The sequence below is a fragment of the Geotrypetes seraphini genome, chromosome 8, assembly GCF_902459505.1.
Source record: "Geotrypetes seraphini chromosome 8, aGeoSer1.1, whole genome shotgun sequence".
Taxonomy (NCBI): Eukaryota; Metazoa; Chordata; class Amphibia; order Gymnophiona; family Dermophiidae; genus Geotrypetes; species Geotrypetes seraphini.
The window spans coordinates 90,587,895-90,606,768 of record NC_047091.1 but is presented as its reverse complement, the minus strand read 5'-3'; the positions used below and the strand labels follow the sequence as shown (position 1 = coordinate 90,606,768).

The 18,874-nt window shown below is 45.7% G+C and overlaps 1 protein-coding gene across 3 annotated transcripts in view; it reads right to left on the bottom strand.

Moving 5' to 3' along the window:
* Positions 1–18,874, bottom strand: part of LOC117365650 (disintegrin and metalloproteinase domain-containing protein 10-like) — a 129,255-nt gene that overhangs the window by 24,073 nt on the left and 86,308 nt on the right. For all 3 annotated transcript variants that reach the window (XM_033956263.1, XM_033956264.1, XM_033956265.1), the window contains 4 exons: positions 14,488–14,651; positions 8,000–8,171; positions 6,463–6,607; positions 2,595–2,778 (listed from right to left, as the gene is read on the bottom strand). In XM_033956263.1, coding sequence (XP_033812154.1) covers positions 2,595–2,778; positions 6,463–6,607; positions 8,000–8,171; positions 14,488–14,651 — 665 coding nt within the window. The remainder of the gene's footprint in view (positions 1–2,594; positions 2,779–6,462; positions 6,608–7,999; positions 8,172–14,487; positions 14,652–18,874) is intronic.

Genomic DNA, 18,874 nt, shown 5'->3' with positions numbered 1-18,874 from the left:
AAGTAGTAAATTTAAAACAAACCAGAGAAAATATTTCTTCACTCAATGTGTAATTAAAGTATGAAGTTCCTTGTCAAAGAATGTGGTGAAAGCAGTTAGCTTAACAGGGTTTTAAAAATGTTTGGATAACTTCCTAAAAGAAAAGTCCATAAGCCATTATTAAGATAGATTTAGAGAAATCCACTGCTTATTCCTAGGAGAAGCAACATAAAATCAGTTTTACTCTTTGAGATCTTATCAAGTACTTGTGATCTGGATTGGCCACTGTTGAAAACAGGATACTGTATAACAGTGCTGCTTATTAGGCCCAAACACATGGCTCATAAGCCTAGGGATAACATTGTATAGTTTCATAGGCAAGATATTTGGCCATTGTTTTGTCTAACTCTGTGTCTGCCAGTGTCTGTGAATTCTTTACTGGGAACTGATTATTCAGTCAGAATATCGGTTGTGTATGCCCAGTATTCGCTTGGTATCTGAATTTTCACATACTGATGACAAGAAGCAGAACCTAGATGTAACATCCTCATATTCTGGGAACATGTACCATCCTGTGCTCTGTGTGTATAAAATAATCCTCTCAACGTGGCTATCTTCGAAGCTCAGCTGTGGAATGAAGGTGCTCACTGCCTAGCAATCTATCTCATGGGAATCTCTTTTGCCAGGCCGTAGAGAGGGTTTCACGGTCTCTGAAAGGCAGGATGATATTTATTCCCATGGTGAAGTGTATTTTTTTAATCTTTTTTTGTAAATAAATAATATAACTTTCTTTCTTTTACTAATAAAGGCCATAGCTAGTTTTAAAAAGAAACAGCTGTATTCTGAATAAACTGCAACTGAGTGTACACCCACCTGGGGTGGGTTAGGTTGGGGTTTGGGGGGAGGGCAGGGGGGATTCTGTGGAGGGGTGGTTTATGGGCTTACCATGAGGTGCTAAGAGCGTAAGTGCCTTGTGGCTTCTCTTGGTTTCTCTGGGGATGTATTCCTGTTGGTTTGGGAGGTCTGGGGGTGGGCTGGGGAAAACCTTGATGACTTTTGTATTGATCATTTTCTTCTGTGTTGTTTCTTGATCTGAATTGATTTGTTTCTCTGTTTCATTTGTTGGCTATGTTTAGTCATCAATAGAAATTGTTTCAAAACTAGTGTATGATGTTTATTCTGTAATAGAGACAGTAGGTAAAAACAGTTTTGTCCTAGCTCATTGTGACCATTACAGCTAGGTGGAACAGATACTGGTAACTCTTATGCTCCTACAAGCCACTAGACCACCAGGGTGGTATGGTAAGCCCAGTGGGAGGCTTATGGGTTGTACTGAGAGGATTTCTTCTTTTGAAGGAGAGAGAAAGGAAACAAATTGAGCTCTTAGGGCTAGATTCACTAAGCAAACCGATCATGTACCGATCGGTTTGTGAGCCCTTTATGACCAGATTTCCTTCTGACTAAAACAATGGCCAATCAGGGACTTCCTTAGACTCCTCCCTAAGGAAGTCCCTGATTGGCTGAGGTGCCCTAGGCCCCTCCAAAGGGAGGAGCCTGAGGCACCTCAGCTAATCAGGGCCTTAGACCTCTCCCTGTACATCAGATAATGCGCCAGGGCGGGGCCTAAGGCTGCTATTGCGCAGTGGCAGCCCCGGGGAGCAGGAGCAGGAAGACTTCACTCCTGCTCCCAAAGATCGCTGTAGGAGCAGGAGGGTCCAAGCACCCCTCCTGCTCCCGAAGATGGATTTTCTTTTGCGGTGGAAGGAGCAGGAAGGTCCGGGCACCCCTCCTGCTCCCGAAGATGATGGCGATCCTTGGCAGAAGGAGCAGGAGGGACCGGGCACCCCTCCTGCTCCCAACTATTGCAAAGGTACCAGGGTGGTTGGGCAGGGCCCAACTGCCTGGGCCGACCAGGGGTGGGCGGACTAGGAGCAGGAGGGACCGAGCATCCCTCCTGTTCCCAACTTTTTTGTGCTGGGGGTAGGTGGGCTGTGCATGGAGGGCCATGCAGGGAGGGGGGCGAGGGCCGATGTCGAGCAGGGCTGGTGTGTTGGGCCAGTGCCCGATCTCTCTTCCCTGCTCGCTGGACTCTCCTACTCTCTGCCGCCATTCGCCGCAGTGCAGGCCCGCTTGCACTGCAGGGAACGGCGGCAGAGAGCAAGAGAGTCTGGGAGCAGGCAAGAGAGATCTGGGCTGGGCTGAGGCCTGACAGCAGTGACAGGAGGCTGCTTCTCCTGTCACTACTGTCAGGATGTGCGCATGAGCGGGGATCTCTCTGGCCGTGGGTAGGGGGCGTGTTAATGATCATCCCCATTTGCATGCAGACCTTTACTGAATCAGTTGGCCGGCATGCAATAGGAAACGGATCATGCACGGTTTGGAGGTTTAGTGAATCCTGCCCTTAGTTCAGTGGGAGGAGGGAGGGAGGAGGGGCTGTTTCCATTCAGGGGCTGGGCCAATTTTATTTTCAGCTGAAATCAAGCAGTGAATTTCAGCCACAGATTTGGGTTTGGTTGAAAGCGATAAAACTGGTTTTGGTTGCCCTTTATTGTGATTACCCTTTTGTTGAAGTGATGTTACCATCCTAACCACATGCAGCTGTGTTTTTCACTTACCCCATTCAAGCATATCCTTGTTCCAATGTTACAGAGTGTGTAATTGTCTTTTGGAGCAGGCATAGAACATTTGGCCGATTCTCCTGTACAGTAACTCTCAAATCTGCACTCAGACTCCTCCTGACAAAGAGTTCCTTGTGTTTTATAATCACATAGGTGGTTGCAACACAGTCCTTGGCTGGCGCTACAAGAGTTGACAATTAATTTAAGAGCATATCAATATACCATACATGCAAAGCAGACAAAAGGGCTGATGGAGTAAACTGCACGAGGCTTTAGAGCAGTGGTTTGCTCAAGATTTTTACATGCTAGTCTTACTACTGATGCAGCAAGACCTCAAGCGCGAGGGACTTATTTTCAATTCTATTAATGTCCATTTCCTCCCCAGAACCTACAACTACTACTACTATCTATAATTTCTATAGCGCTGAAAGGCACTATATGCAGCACTGTATATGTGCATTTAACATGTAATAGACAGTCCTTTCTCAGAAGGGCTTACAATCTAATTTAGACAGACAAACAGGGGCTGGGGAGCTTCTCACAGAGAGAATGGTTAAGATGAATAACAAAGCAATTAGCCCTGATAATTGGCTTCTTAACAAGCAATTATTAGTGTTAATTTGTTTTTAATTTAAATTTATGCATGTAAATTTAAGTACACGATTTGCGTCTCTAATTTACGCATGGCACCAAAAGGGGTGTGTGGAAATGTGAGGTCATGGGTGGATTGGGGGCATTTCTCAGATATGCGCATAATTGTTTCCTTTGATGCAAACAGCCACGCCTAAAGTTAGATGACCTCAGGTGCTTTTGTAAGTATCTTTAGGCAGATTCTAAAGAAAAATTAATTAGCTTAAGGCACACAGAGTCATTATAGGATTATGATAAGAGTCATGGAAACTGTAGGAAACAAATGACAATGGGCTAGATTCACAAAGGACATGGATCAGATCCGATCTGTGAGGGATCCGATCTGTGTCCAGGGAGCTGATTTACGAATTGCCCTCATACAAATGAGGGCGATCGGAATCACGCCCCCATCCGACTGTCGGGATCGCTCTCTAGTGATCCCGATGCATGCGCAGACCATCTGTAGATGCATGCATATGATCAGCGACCCTTTTTTAAACTTTATTTTTAAATCTAGCTGTTTTTACTTTTTCTTCGCGAGCCCGTGGTTTTAACCCGCTTTAAACCCGCGGGTTAAAACCACATGCTTGTAGTACAGAGGAAGGGCAGGAGAGTTGGGGCGAGAGCAGGGCGGCAAGTCAGGGCGGCAGGAGATCGGGGCTGAGAGCAGAGAAGCAGGGCAGAGAGCTGGGCAGCAGAAGGCAGGGCAGTCGGAAAGGACCTCAGCGACTGGTCCTCAGCAGTCGCTTATTGTTGGGATCGGCCAGGCCAGTCGGTGTTGCTTTTTTATTTTAGCGAATCGCTTCTTGCCTGCATATGAATGCCGCTCCCCCTCATTTGCATGCACGGATCGGACAATCGGGACAGAGGTTAGTGAATCGGGTCGGAGGGAAATCGGGTCGTAAAGGGGTCTGTAAGTGGTCGGAAGTTGATCGGTGGGCTTAGTGAATCTAGCCCAATGTACCGCCAGGCCTTAACGAATCTTTATGATGAACTAGCAGGATATTGCCTGCATAAAAATAAAAATGGATACCTCAGTTCTGAATAAGGATTCTCAGAGGATTCAGAAATATACTTGTATTAATAAAACAGGTGAAAGAATTGAGCCCTCAGGGATTCCAAAAGGTAATGAGTGAGGGATGATGTGGCCGGCCCTACTTTTCCCCAAGAAGCAAGATTACTCAAGGATGAGCCAAACCATTTAAGAATAGTGTCTGAGATTCCTATTTCAGATAGTCGTCCTAACAGCCTAATGTGATCTACCAGATCAAAAGCACAGGATGAGTTCAAAGAGACTACTAATCCTTAATCTAATATAGCAGAAACCACTAAGGGCCAGATTCACTAACCTGCCTGATCATGACCAATCCATGTCCGATCCGTGGCAGGCCGACCAATTCATGATGGGACAATATTCAAATGGGAGCGATTGGAGGAATGCCCCCCCCCTCCCCACCAACTGCATGGATCGCTACTGAGCGATCCCGACACATGTACAGACCATCTTCTTTGCCTGTAGATGGTCTGCGCATACTCTCTGCTGGAACAAGAGAAAAATAGAGATAAGTCCCAGCACACTGCTTAACTTCAGGGGCTCAAACAATCGGGGCACATTTAAGTGGTGAAATTGCAACCCCTGTGGTCTCCATAAAATGTTTTCAAGGCAGAAAGCCTTATGGAATGGCCTTTTCTTCACCAAGGGGGGCTGCAGAGGAGAAGTTTGCGGCTTGTGCCCAGTGCGACGTCAGGCTAAAAGACCAAAATGGAAGTCTGTGCTGCCCCGACTCTCCTGCTCTCTGCCGCCCTTCCCCGCAGTGCAACCCCACTTTGAAACCCATGGGTTAAAACCACAGGCTCACACTGCGGGGAAACACGGCAGAGAGCAGGAGAGTCAGGGCGGCAAGAGCAGGGCTCTTGAAGGGAAGTGCGGCGATGTATCTCTGTTCGAGCAGAGCAGCTGAGAGCTGGGGTTTTTTTTGATGGTTTGATGGGCTGCAGGGCTGGGATTTCAGGATGAGGACAGTCGGAAAAGATGTGAGCGACTGGTCCCCAGTAGTCACTTCTTTTGTTGACCAGCCAGCCCAGTCGGTGTCCCAGATTTGTTTAGTGAATCGCTGCCTGCCTACCTTATATGCCCTTTCCCCTCATTTGCATGCACGGATCGGGATCGATCGGAGGATGATCGGAGCAGAGGTTAGTGAATCGGGTTGGAAGAAAATCGGTTTGGTTCATGATCACAAACACGATTGGTGGGCTTAGTGAATCTAGCCCTAAGTAAAAATGTTACCATAGTCTCACAGCTATGGCCTGTTCTAAATCCAGATTGTCTTGGATGCAAAGCAAATGTCTTATCAAGATGATCAGTTAATTGTGTATTTATTTTATTTCTAAAATTTCTTAACCGCTTATAACTAAGCGGTTTACAATTTAAAACATTCACAATGGTTCAGAGGATAACATACATAACAATACTTTCAATACAATAATTCAGAAGACAACAAACAACATGAAACAGATTTGACACTGATCTATAACTGGATGGATTAAATGGATCGGTGAACCTTTCTTCAAAACTGGCACTTAACCAGTTAGTTGAGAAACAAAAAATGGAAGACCCAATGTTCCACAGTGAAAACAATCCAAACACGCAGCTCCTGATTGGTGAGGCCCGACTTTAGTGCAGGACGAGGCGGTCGGAGCATACAGCAAGTGATTTCCTTCACTCGCTGCCTCTCTGGCTGCCCTCTCCTGCCCGGTCATTCACGGCCGTAAAATACTACGAATGACTGGGACTGCGAATTGCCAACTGTGAATGACCGGGGGAGCACTGTATCACGCTTAACCAGAAATGGTGCAGCCAGTGCCAGAAACCCATAAATCCAATGTTGAAGCCTGGACGTGGTCCAGCACTGAATTTATGGGCATAATGCCAGTGGTAGTTGGCAAAATGCTGAATATTGATCCCCCCCACTGTCTTTCTAAAATTGCGTTTTACAAGTTTATGTGATATACATGCGTAAATGTTGCTATTTATACGTTAAATTGCAAATAGGACTTCTAAACAAAGGGCCATTACGTTTAAGCACAGCTGAAATATGCCTCATGCCATCTACTCTGCCATTGTCTTGGATCCTAGCACTGCTGAGAACTTGCACCATGCACAGTAACTACTGTTAGTGAAAATTCTTGAAGTCTGATCAGTATAAAAAAGAAACTGGAATATTTTGAGTCATACCTGCAGATTTTTCCCGGTTTCAATCTACACTGCAATTCCTCTGCAGCACTGGAGCCATAACAGCAAAGGTCAGAGTCACTGGTACCCACATCACATTCCTCTCCTGGCTCCACAATTTGATTTCCACAGATTGGACGGTCACTTTCTAGGGAAATAAAGGAAAATTTGGGCTTTCCTTCTCATTTTCTTTCTTTGAGTCCAACCAGACCAGTCTAGAAGGCATAAGTTTTGTGAGTCAACCAGCAGATGGAGTCAGAGACCAATGAGCTGTAAGCTCTGCATTATAAAAAGGCAGTATATAAAGGCACTATGCAGCCATAGTTGAGCTTGAATGGGGTAATTCCTGTAACAAAGAGTATGTAGATCAACTAAATGAAATACCTTGTTTACTAAGATATACATTAGATAAGAAATTAAAATGGAGCAATCAATAAGGATCCCACTCTTTAGACTACAGGGCAGGCCTCTGGACTGGTCTGCTTGAATTCACAATCTGAGCTCTAGAATGTTGCTACTTATGATTTTAAAGAGTTTGAGGCTAGTGCAGATGAGGACAGAGCTTAGGCATTGGTGGAATGAGGTATTATGACATCACAATCTGAGCTCTAGAATGTTGTCACTAATGATTTTAAAGAGTTTGAGGCTAGTGCAGATGAGGACAGAGCTTAGGCATTGGTGGAATGAGGCATTATGACATCACAATCTGAGCTCTAGAATGTTGCCACTTATGATTTTAAAGGGTTTGAGGCTTGTGCAGATGAGGACGGAGCTTGCAGGAATGGGGCAGGGACAGGAAAAGAATTCGCCGGGACGAGACAGGAAAATGAGTTCCCACGGGGATGGAGAAAAATTTGTCCCCTCGTCATTCTCTATTCTGTGTGACATGCCCCCTAGTGCTCTCATCTTGCCCACTGTGCTGCAGGGTTGACAATGAATGGGACATGATTTTTGCTCCCCCATCTCCTTTATACTAGGGTTACCAAAATTTCCAGAAGGAAAATCCAGACCCATGGCCAAGACCTGAAGCCCACCTAGTTCCACCCCATTCCACGTGTCATGCCACATTCCACCCTCAGCCCTGCCCCCAGAGTTGCGTCCACGCATGCGCGGATGTCCCTTCCCGATACAATGTTGACTGGAAAGCTTTTCAAAACCCAAAGTGCCAGGTTTTGAAAAGCCATCCGGACCCCCGGACATGCCCTCGAAAAGGAGGACATGTCCGTGGAAATCCAGACATCTGGTAACCCTACTTTATATCCTGCGCAGCTGCAGCACTCACACAGCCGTCGGGACAGCCCTGTCCACAGGGAATTTTATGCTTGCAAACTGGTGCTAATGCATTTTCAAAAGAATAAATGCACATGTTATTTCATTTGAAAACTGCTTACCGGGTCCTCATGTATAAGCCTACCTGAGACATTTTTGCACCTAAGCAGGCTACAGAAAACTGCCCCCTGTAGAGTTCACATATTTAGATGGTTTATGTTAAAATCAATGAGCTATGAAGCAAATCCAGCATAAAATATTTTTTTCATACCGACAAAGCACTGGTCTTTCTTTGCTTTTAGAATATTTGCAATGAATGCTATGCTGCATGAAGAGAACTTATCGTTGTTGTACTGATTCCCATCCATAGCATAGGGATACATTAGATAATTTCCTTCTTTGGAGCTTGCATTGAAATTGGAACATTCTGTACCTTCATCATGCTGGAAAAGAGAGAAAGCACTCATATTTAAAAAAAAAAAACAATCCAGTAATGGCAGGCAGGAAGACTAATTGCAAATTAATTATTGTTAATGCTTTCTGATTTTTTTAAGTTGTTATTCGTTGTTCCAGAAAAATCTGGGAAAAGCCCACGCTCTGTTCATTTTTCCATCAGCCAATGGCTGTATATTTAAAAGATTTCATGAGTATCATCTCTTCTTTCAGGCTGCTACGTATGACAACGATTTCAGGCATTTGTGCTCTATATTTCACTTTTACCTTCAGTTTAGAAGGCAACTGAAGACTCATCTCTTCAACAAATTTATAGGTAACTAGTCTTTAAGCCTGTTACATTAACAGGTGCTAGAATAGATGTGTGTATCTGTCTTTCTTTCTTTCTTTCTTTCTGTCTCTCTCTTAACTCGGCTGTCCACCACCACCCCTTGCCTGCTTCCCCTGTCCAGCAGCAGCCCTTCTCCCTTCCTTTTACCTCCCCCGTGTCCAGTAGCACCCCTTTCCTGCTCCCCCTGTCCAGCAGTAACCCTTCTACCTTCATTTTACCTTCCCCCCTGTCCAGCAGCACCCCTTCCCTGCTCCCCCTGTCCAGCAGTAGCCCTTCTACCTTCATTTTACCTGCCCCCCTGTCCAGCAGCACCCCTTCACTGCTCCCCCTGTCCAGCAGTAGCCCTTCTACCTTCGTTTTACCTCCCCCCTGTCCAGCAGCACCCCTTCACTGCTCCCCCTGTCCAGCAGCAGCCCTTCTACCTTCATTTTACCTCCCCCTGTCCAGCAGCACCCCTTCACTGCTCCCCCTGTCCAGCAGTAGCCTTTTTACCTTCATTTTACCTCCCCCTGTCCAACAGCACCCCTTCACTGCTCCCCCTGTCCAGCAGCAGCCCATCTCCCTTCATTTTACCTCCCCCCTTGCAGAAGACTGTGGCCTAGGCTGTGCACAGAAGAAGAAGCCTCTATGGAGGTTGATGCATTGCCAGTGAGGAGTATGCTGTAGTAAGGTAGGACACATATAAGGTATAGAAAAATGTTAGATGCTTAGGGGAGAAATCAGCCTAAGGTTTTGCTTGGTGTTTTCTTTTGATTATCAGCTGGGAGTAGAGGACAGGACTGAAAGGTCATGTTTAGTAGTGACCTGTCTAGGGTGTAAAGGCTACTAAAAGAAAACATCCCTTTTCTTTTTAGACCCTTGGTAGCACAAACCAGCATTTGGACGTCTTATTAGTCAAAACATCCAAGTGGGAATTCTCAAAGCAGACTTTCTAGAAGTCATTCTGGTTGTTTTGTCTCTAGTACATCCAAATCTTTAGGAGGGGGGGGGGGTTGTGTTAGAGGCGTGTTTTGGGAGGGATAAGTGTGGGCTTAGTACTTGGACGCTTCTAAGGCATAATCAAACCTTTTTTTTATAGACATTTGGAGCTAGGCCTGTTTTAAAAGCATCTAAATGCTAAAAAGGTGCCCAAACTGACTAGGTGACCATTGGAGGGATTAAGGCATGATCCCCCCTTACTCCCTCAGTGGTCACCGACCCTTTTCTACCACCAAAAGATGTTTAAAAAAACCCCCCAGTACATTCTAGCCTTTATTACGAGGTGGTGCTGAAAAATTCTCAGCCCAAGCAGCTTCAGATGGTAACACAGACATTTGAGTCCAGAAAGCAGAGGCACTCTAAGAGTTACTGCAGTGAATTTCACATTAAAAGTTCCAGGTACTGATGTCATTTTAACTTGCTTCTAGTGTGTGGTGAGCCCTCCAAAACCGACTGTACCTACATTAAGATGACACCTGCAGGCATAAAGGCTATTTTTGTGATGTACAGGTGGGTACAGTAAGTTTTGGGTGGGTTTTGGAGGGTTCACCATACAATAGAAGCAAGTTAAAGTGACGTCTGTACCTGGGACTTTTAATATGACATTCTCTGTAGTAATCTTTCTGCTATGCCGAGGAATGCTCAGTTGTTTGTGAACAGTTTGCTAAGAATGCTAGCTGCATGAACATCCGAAAAAATAGTTTTTGTGTGTTTTTCATGTGGACATATTTATATTTCAGAATGGCCAAAAAAAGATAGACATACTAAGTACCAAAATGTCTACATAGGTCATTCTAAAAAAAAAAAACCTCCCAAAAAACCCAACAGATAGATGTCTTGCTGTTTTGAGAATGGACATTTTCTCTACTAATTTCTGGATATCTTTCCCAAAATGTCCAAACTCAGACTTAGACGTCCTGTCGAAAATGCCCCTCCATTTCTATAAAATCCTGAGTGGTGTAGAATGAGTACAAGTGGATCGATTTTTTACTCTGTCAAAAACTATAAAGACTAGGGGATGCTCAATGAAGATACAGGGAAATACTTTTAAAACCAATAGGAGGAAATATTTTTTTCACTCAGAGAATAGTTAAGCTCTGGAAAGCATTGCCAGAGGTTCTGGTAAGAGCGGATAGCATAGCTGGTTTTAAGAAAGGTTTGGACAATTTCCTGGAGGTTTGGACAATTTCCTGGAGGAAAAGTCCATAGTTTGTTATTGAGAGAATCATGGGGGAAGCCACTCCCTGCCCTGGATTGGTAGCATGGAATGTTGCTATTGCATGGGTTTTTGCCAGGTACCAGTGACCTGGATTAGCTACTAGGCTAGATGGACCATTGGTCTGAATCAGTAATAAAAATAATAACTTTATTTTTCTATACCGCCATAGTCAAATGCCTTCTAGGCGGTTCACATTGAAAGAAGGCTGGACAATCAGCGAATTACTGAATGGAAGAAGAGAAATGTTACATAAGAAATAGGAGGTACATAAGAAATTACATCAGGTTTGCAAAGGGGAAATATCATAGTGAGTGAAGGACATCTGTTTAGCCGATGAATTTGTCAAATAGAACGGCTATTCTTATGTTCCTAGACATGGGAGGGGCCATCGTTCTAAAGGACTGGTCACATAGGCCTAGATCAGGGATCTCAAAGTCCCTCCTCGAGGGTCACAATCCAGTCGGGTGTTCAAGTTTTCCCCAATGAATATGCATTGAAAGCAGTGCATGCACATAGATCTCATGCATATTCATTAGGGAAATCCTGAAAACCCGACTGGATTGTGGCCCTCAAGGAGGGACTTTGAGACCCCTGGGCTAGATGCACTAAAGATACCAACTCAATCACTGTTGGTTGATTCTCTAGCTGATTCTCCAGCAGCGATCGATGCGCTATCAAGTTTGCATGCAGGGATTGAGCGATTGACACATGTGCAGAGTCCTAACAGCAGTGACAGGGGAAGCAGCCTCCTGTCACTGCTGTTAAGGCTTCTTCTTTTTTAATGGCACAGATGTATGTTACACATCCACAATTTATCCCCCCCCCAAAAGAAAAAAAGCCCCTCCATGCCAGGAACCCCCTCAAACCCCCCCCAAAATGGCAGGAGAGATGCCCACTCCCTCCTGTCATGCAGAACACCCCCACGACATGGCTCCCCCCCATGTCAGGCTCCCAGGAGCCACTGCTCCCCAACCCCAAAATATGACAGGAAGAATGCCCACTGCCTCCTACCACTGGACCACCCCCCTCACCCCAAACCTCTCCTCTCTCCCTCATCTCCCCAATACCTTTCTTAAAATGTTGGAGCAGGAAGCCCAATCTCTGGATCCTGCCTTGGGGCCCCTGTCTAAATGATGGGCCTTCCCCTCCCCAGTGCCCATTCCAATTGGCTTGACCAATTAGGGCATTAGGCTCCTCCCTCAGTATCCTGGATACAGAGGGAGGTGCCTAAGGCCTGATTGACTCCTTGGGAAGGGCCTTAGGCATCTGAACCAATCAGGGCTTTTGGGCCCTCCCCGTGCCCACGCTGAGCCCCTCCCTCGCTGGATGGCTGCCTCAGATCTTGCGCTAACATACGGCAGCCATTCAGGGAGCGGCGCGGGCCCAGGCTGAGTGCGAAAAGCTCGCTTCTGCCTTGTGCGCCGCTGGCTATGCGATCTGAAGCAGCTGTCCAGCGAAGGAGGGGCTCAGCGTGGGGCAGGACTGTGGAGAGCTCATTCCTGCCGATAAACTGCTGGACCACCAGGATTTATAAAGGTATGGGGGGGGGGTAAAAAATTGTTAGTCGGCTGGGATAGATCCCTCCTGTCCCAGCATACCACTAGACCACCAGAGTGGGGACAGGGGACAGGGCAGGGAGGTAGGACAGAAAACTAGAAGAGTGCTTGAACCTTAAAGTCTCTCCTCATTTGTTAATGATAGTGATGATAGTTCTTAATACTACTGTTGACTTTAGATGGTTGAAATATTATTCTGTTATATTTTATTAAATATATTAGTACACCATTTGGTTCGGAATATTTTTTTCTTGTTTTCCTCCTCTAAACCTAGGTGCGTCTTATGGTCAAGTGCGTCTTGCAGGGTGAAAAATACAGTATGTAATGTTTCATTCAGATCTTTGTGGGGTGGAAAGTGGTCAGAGATCACTGGGGAGTATGGGAGGGGGGTCATTACTTAATCCCTCCAGTTGTTATCTAGTCAGTTTGGGTACCTTATTGACACTTAGATGCTTCCAAAAGAGGTCTAGCCCAAAACATCTAAGTTCTATCCAGGACGTCTTGGGAAAGGTTTGATTATCCCTGCAAGATGTTCAAGTCTAACAAGCCCAAAGCACTCCCATAACATGCCCTCTTGAACTCTGAAACTTTTCCTCGATGTTAAGCGAGATGTTTCATCTGCTGTGTATCCAATTAGGACATCCAAGTGCCAACTTAGGCGTTTTTTTGGGATGTCTTAGGGCTCCTTTTACAAAGGTACGCTAGCGTTTTTAGTGCATGCACCGGATTAGCGAGTGCTATAGCGCACGCTAGCCGAAAAACTTCTGCCTGCTCAAGAGGAGGCGGTAGCGGCTAGCACGCATGGCATTTTAGCGCACGCTATTTCATGCATTAAGGCCCTAACGTACCTTTGTAAAAGGAATCCTTAGCTTTTTAAATTATGCCCCTAATTGTCTCCTAGCTCATGAGTTTTTAAAAATTTCCTTATGAGGTACTTTGTCAAATGCCTACTAAAAATCTAGATACACAATATCCTCTAGCTCAGTGTTCTTCAACCCCCGGTCCATGGACCAGTGCCGGTCCACAGAAATCTCCTGCTGGTCCAGAAGGCCAGCACGTGCATCAGGCCCAAAACAATGTTCTTCAACCGCCGGTCCATGGTGCGATCGATGCGGCGTTATCCCTCTTCCTAACTGATTCAGTGGCTCCTGCGGGCATCCTGCGCCTGAACCGGAAGCCTTCTCTCTGATGTTGCAACGTCAGAGGGAAGGCTTCCAGATGAGGCACGGGACGTGCAAGGTGCAATTAGTACTATTATGGGGGCGGGGTCTGGGGTGGAGATTAGGTAGAGATGGGCGGGCTCTGGCCCACGACTTAACCCAGTGTTCTTCAACCGCCGGTCCACAGAATAGTTCTTTTATTACTGCCGGTCCATGGGTGTAAAAAGGTTGAAAAACACTGCTCTAGCTTACCTTTATCCCACATGTTTATTCTCAGTAACACAGTAAATGACTGCAGATCAAGAACCACACAGTAGAGGTTGACCAAATTTTGGTTTCGGCACTGAAACCAGCCCGAAATCCAAGTTTGGTCACTTTTTGATTTTGGCCAGAAATGCCAGTGCATTTTGATTGAAACTGAACTTCACTCCCCCCTTAACTCTCTCTTCCTGCTCCCCACCCCACAAGCAGCACCAGAGAGCTGGTCCCGCCAGGCCAAGCAATCTATCCCAACAAAAACCCCTCCACCCTCCAAGGGCTTTCCCTAGGTCTTCCTTTAAACGCCCTTGTGGACTGCCCTCTTCCAGGTAGAAGGATCCTTAGGTGCTCCTGTCCCTGTTGGTTCATCAGTTAAAATGACTGCTGAGACTGCCATGGGGGGAGGAGGGGTTCTCAGCAGTCATTTCGAGATTGAAACCAGCATGGGCAGGAACAATCCCCAATCTTGAAATGTCTGACGGGACCTCCTGCTGCAGTCTCCCAATATTTCCACAGAAACTAGCCTCCATTCCCTAAAACAAAACAGCACTGAAAAACTTTTAGTAATTACTCAAAGCTCAGACCTCTGTTTGTGGCTAATCTGTTGATGTATCTGTTCAGTTGATATTTGGAGAATGGAGTGGTCCTGTCTCTCTGCTCTCTGCCTCTGAAGCAACGCAAACTTTGATATAACATGTTCCACCCAGCAATTAATTAAATCATTTATAGCTATTGTAACCCAGGGTTCAGGTCAAATTCAGAACTGACTCTCTGTGCTGGGGTGGTTTTGTCACATGTACTCACTGGCGATCCAAGACTATGACCAAGTTCATGCGCTAAAGTAATATGAATAAGTCTAGGAGGTAAATGTTGGCCATATTTCTGCACTGTGATTAGTCCTGTGTTCAAAGTTGCCTCTGATCCATCTCGTAACTTGGTATACTTTGAGCAAATTCCTCCAGAGTTTCCTGAAATAAAAGAAAATAATCTGCTAAAGCTATAAATTAAAACTTAGAAACAGCTGAAAAACAATATTGATTTTTTTAGAAAGATAGGGCTGGAAGGAACTCCAAGAAGACTTCTAGTCCACCCTACTATGCCTCTAGGCAGGATCCACTGTGTCTAAGTCATGCCAGATAAATATTTAGACAATGTTGCTTTATGTATTAATCTGTTTATTAAACAAACATTGCAAAAAGCAACAACATTCAATCTCCTGTAATAATAACAATCATGTATTCCCAATGAAGAACAATGGTCCTTTCACTTATTATTCTGCCACCTCACTTCACTGCCTCTCTTGTGCCACTAGCAATTCTCTCAATACTACAGGCTCTAGGACATGTTGAGGGTAGTATTCATCCCACAGCTGCAAGCATTTTTATATCTGGACTTTCAGTGCTGGGTCAGGCCAGAACCAGACACTGTCACTCAATTAACAGCAGAACTTGGAGTGGCCCCCGTTTCCCCCCCCCCACCAAAACACCACCCCTCACCCCTAACCCGTACCTTCTACCCAATCCCCAATAAGACACAAATCCGTTGAGTGGTGAAACTTGGCCGCAGCCCTGTTTATTATTATTATTAATATAATATTAAATATTAAACATATAACTTAAATATAATATTAACCAATATCTTGTCCTGAGCTACTGCAACAGTTAAATGGCCCCCGACCCCGCCATGCTAGCAAGGGTCCAAAAGGTGGCATGTCCCAACTTTGTCCAGGGTCATCCGACCCACCAGACATGGCTCCTAGCCAGCCCACCGCTCATCCTTTGAGCCCAGCAGCCAATAGCTCAGTATACCACCTCCCGAGCTACCCTAATCCCCACTCCATGCCGTGTTGTGGGCAGGTGGGAAAGCTGCCTCTGAGGACCGATTGACCATTTGGGTCCTTCGAGGTCCGCCCCTAAATACTCCCTCCTATTGCACCTTTGGCCGTGGCCTCCCACTAATCCGGGGTCATTCCTTAGCGGGAAAGATCTTCCTTCTGATCTATCCTATCCCCCTCTCCCCTAAGCTACTCCAGCCCCCCTTCCCCTCCTGACAGGCGACCTAGCGGGCCTCCCAGTTAAAGTCACCCATCGAGACAGGCTCTCGGGCTTCCTGATCTCAGAACAAAGCGATGCCAGAACTTAGCTGGATACCAGCTAACGTCAGGGAAGCAGATGTACAAGTCATGATGAGTTCTGAGCAGCAGTCGGTTTGGGCTGGGCTGGCGTGTGGTGGTGGGGAGTTGGAGTTGCAGAGACAAGCGATTTCTGAGAATTATGCCAAATTATCCCCCCCTCCCCCCTTTTATGAAGCCATGTTAATGTTTTTTATCACCAGCTGTGGTGGTAAAAGTTATGACGCTCGTAGGAATTCTATGAGCGTCAAAGCTTTTACTGCCACAGATAGCGATAAAAAATGCTAACGTGGCTTCATTAAGGGCATATATTAAAAAATTGAGAAGTTTAATAATTTCTATTGAAGTGAAAGAAAATATAAAATTGTACATAAAATATATGTATATACATATTTTAAAAAAAATATTAAAAAGTAACTTACAGTAAATAGGAATTCTGTGATGTGAAAAAGTTTTACTTCCCCCATTCTGATTTCGCCTATTACTGTAATGTCACACTACACTACAACCATAAAATAATTTACATAACTATAGGGGTCTTTTACTAAGGCATGCTAGCCGATTTAGAGCATACTAAATATTAACCTGCCCATTATATTCTAAATTGGCTAGCGAGCCTTAGTAAAAGCCCTCCAATGTTTGGTAGGTTGCCAACGGGCTATCAGGCTCCAGCTCCACTAGCCTTTAGCTTTCTGATTACTAAACATAGAGCAGCTGGCTCAGAACTAGGGAAACCAGAGCCAGAGCTCAAATCCCACTGATGTCACTTGAGATCTTGGACTTGCATATAACTCCATTGCCTCAGTTATAAAACTTAAATATGATAATACTTCCAGGGACATGAAAAAATACCTACTGTACTTGAATGTAATTTACCTTGAGCCATTACTGAGAAAGATCTGATCTAAATCCATGTCCACCATCCAATACCAGGTGTTACAGTGTGAACTTAAGTAATACAAAACACTACAAATGTCACATATGTCAGCCACCTCTCGTCTCTCTTCCCAACTTCCATACAGCATCCGCCATGCCCCCTCTCTCCTTTACAACCAGCATCTCCCCTTTCATTTCTCCCTTCCATCATCTCCCACCTCTGTCTCTTCCCCACACCATCTACCCTCTCTCTTCCCTTCTCCATCCAGTATCTGCCCTCTGTCTCCTCCTTTTATAAAGTATCTGCTCCCTCTCTCCCTTTCCATAAGTATCTCCTAGTGTCTCCTCCTTTCCTTACAGCATCAGCGCCTTCTCTCTTTCCATCCAGTGTCTTCCTTTCTCTCACCTCCTCCTTCCTTTCATCCTATCTCCCTTCTGTCTCTTCTTTTCCCCACCTGATACCTCAGCTGCTTGTGCCATGCACCATAAGCACCACTTCCTCTCTTCCCTCCCATGGCCACCCCAGCCACTGCTACTGCTTCTCCAAACAAGCAGCAGCAGTGGAAAAACAGCCTTCCTCAGTCTCCTGTGGGACCGCACTGGCAGCCTCAGTCAGCACACCTGCCGACATGCTCTTCTGGTTCTTAGACTGAGCCAGCAGCTGATCATAGTGAGGCTGTAAGTGTGGCCCTGTGTTAGAATGAGGGTGTTTTGCCTCTGCTGCTGCTCATTCAGAGAAGCAGTGACAGCGGGAGGGAGGTGGGAAATTACTGCTCCTGGCAAGTGGCAGTCCTGCACTGTTGCATGGGGTATTCAAGAGGTGTGCGGTTGCGCAGCCGTGCAACTTAGATGGAACATTGGTACCAGCAATATTCAGACAAGTACCCAGATAACTACCTAGAAAAAGTTGGGACAGCTTTTTTAGCTCTATCCAGAAAGTTACCTGGTTAACAGACTGAATAGTGCAGCTAACCTGGTAATTCACAGCTCTGCCTGGAACTGCGCTGGCACCTGGGCCACTGATAGACATGCTGGGATCCAGGGCAGAAATTAAGAAGACCCCTCCCCCAATTCCTGCTCTCCCATCCAGCATCTCACCCTTATTTATTTATTTTATTTTCTAATTAATTTTCTATTCCGTTCTCCCCAACGAGCTCAGAATGGGTTACAGGTTAACATACATAGAATACATTCAAGACAGGATACAGCTAATGTATTTACAAAACAATATGTTAATTGTAATATGTTAATTGATCTGACCTTGATCTATACAGAGGATCTGGTTCCAATATACATTTTTTCTTCATTGTTACTTAAAAGTAATATACTCTTCCTCCTTGTCTCCCCACCACTCCTGGGTCCACCAAATGTCCTCCCTTCATTTTAAAAGTCAGCTGCTCCAGGGGCACCTGTGGGCCGGGATGTCCTTTCCTTCTCCATACCCAGTTCCAAAGCCCCACTCACCTGTAAAAATGAAAGGAGGTAGCCGGCAGAGCAGCAATTCTCTAGCACTGCCTATGGCCTCCTTGGCACTGTTCCTCTGCTGTGGTGCACTCCCCTCCCCCCATGCAACTTCCTTTTTCTGCTTGGGTGGACCACAATAAAGAAACAGCACCGAGGAGGCCACAGGCAGCACTAGAGAATTGCTTCTGCAATGGCAACCTCTTTGTATTTTTACAGGAGATGGGGACTTTGGAACTGGGTGGAAGGAAAGGAAGGTATCCTGGTCCCCTGGAGCTATTGGTCCCAGGACAGCTGCTATGTTTGCCCTCCCTAATGCCGGCTCTGATTGGCACTACCCAGTTAGTGCTGAGATGGTCTCTCTGGATTTTCAGCAGCATTATCCAGTCAGTGGGATTCATCCAGGTAGGAGCTGTTCCTATCAGATAAATCTTGCTTAATACTGACCCTGTTGTTTCTTCATTCTCTGGCCATAGAGAAAGTCCCTCGCACCTAGGGCTAGATTCACTAAACAAACCGATCGTGTACTGAACAGTTTGCGACCCGATTTCCTCCAACCTGATTCACTAACCTCTGTGCTGATCCAATGCCGATCCGTGCATGCAAATGAAGGGAAATGGCATGCACAGTAGGAAGACGCGATTCACTAACAAAATTCAGGCACACCGACTGGGCTGGCCGATCCAAAAACATGCGACTGCTGAGGACCAGTCGCTTGTACAA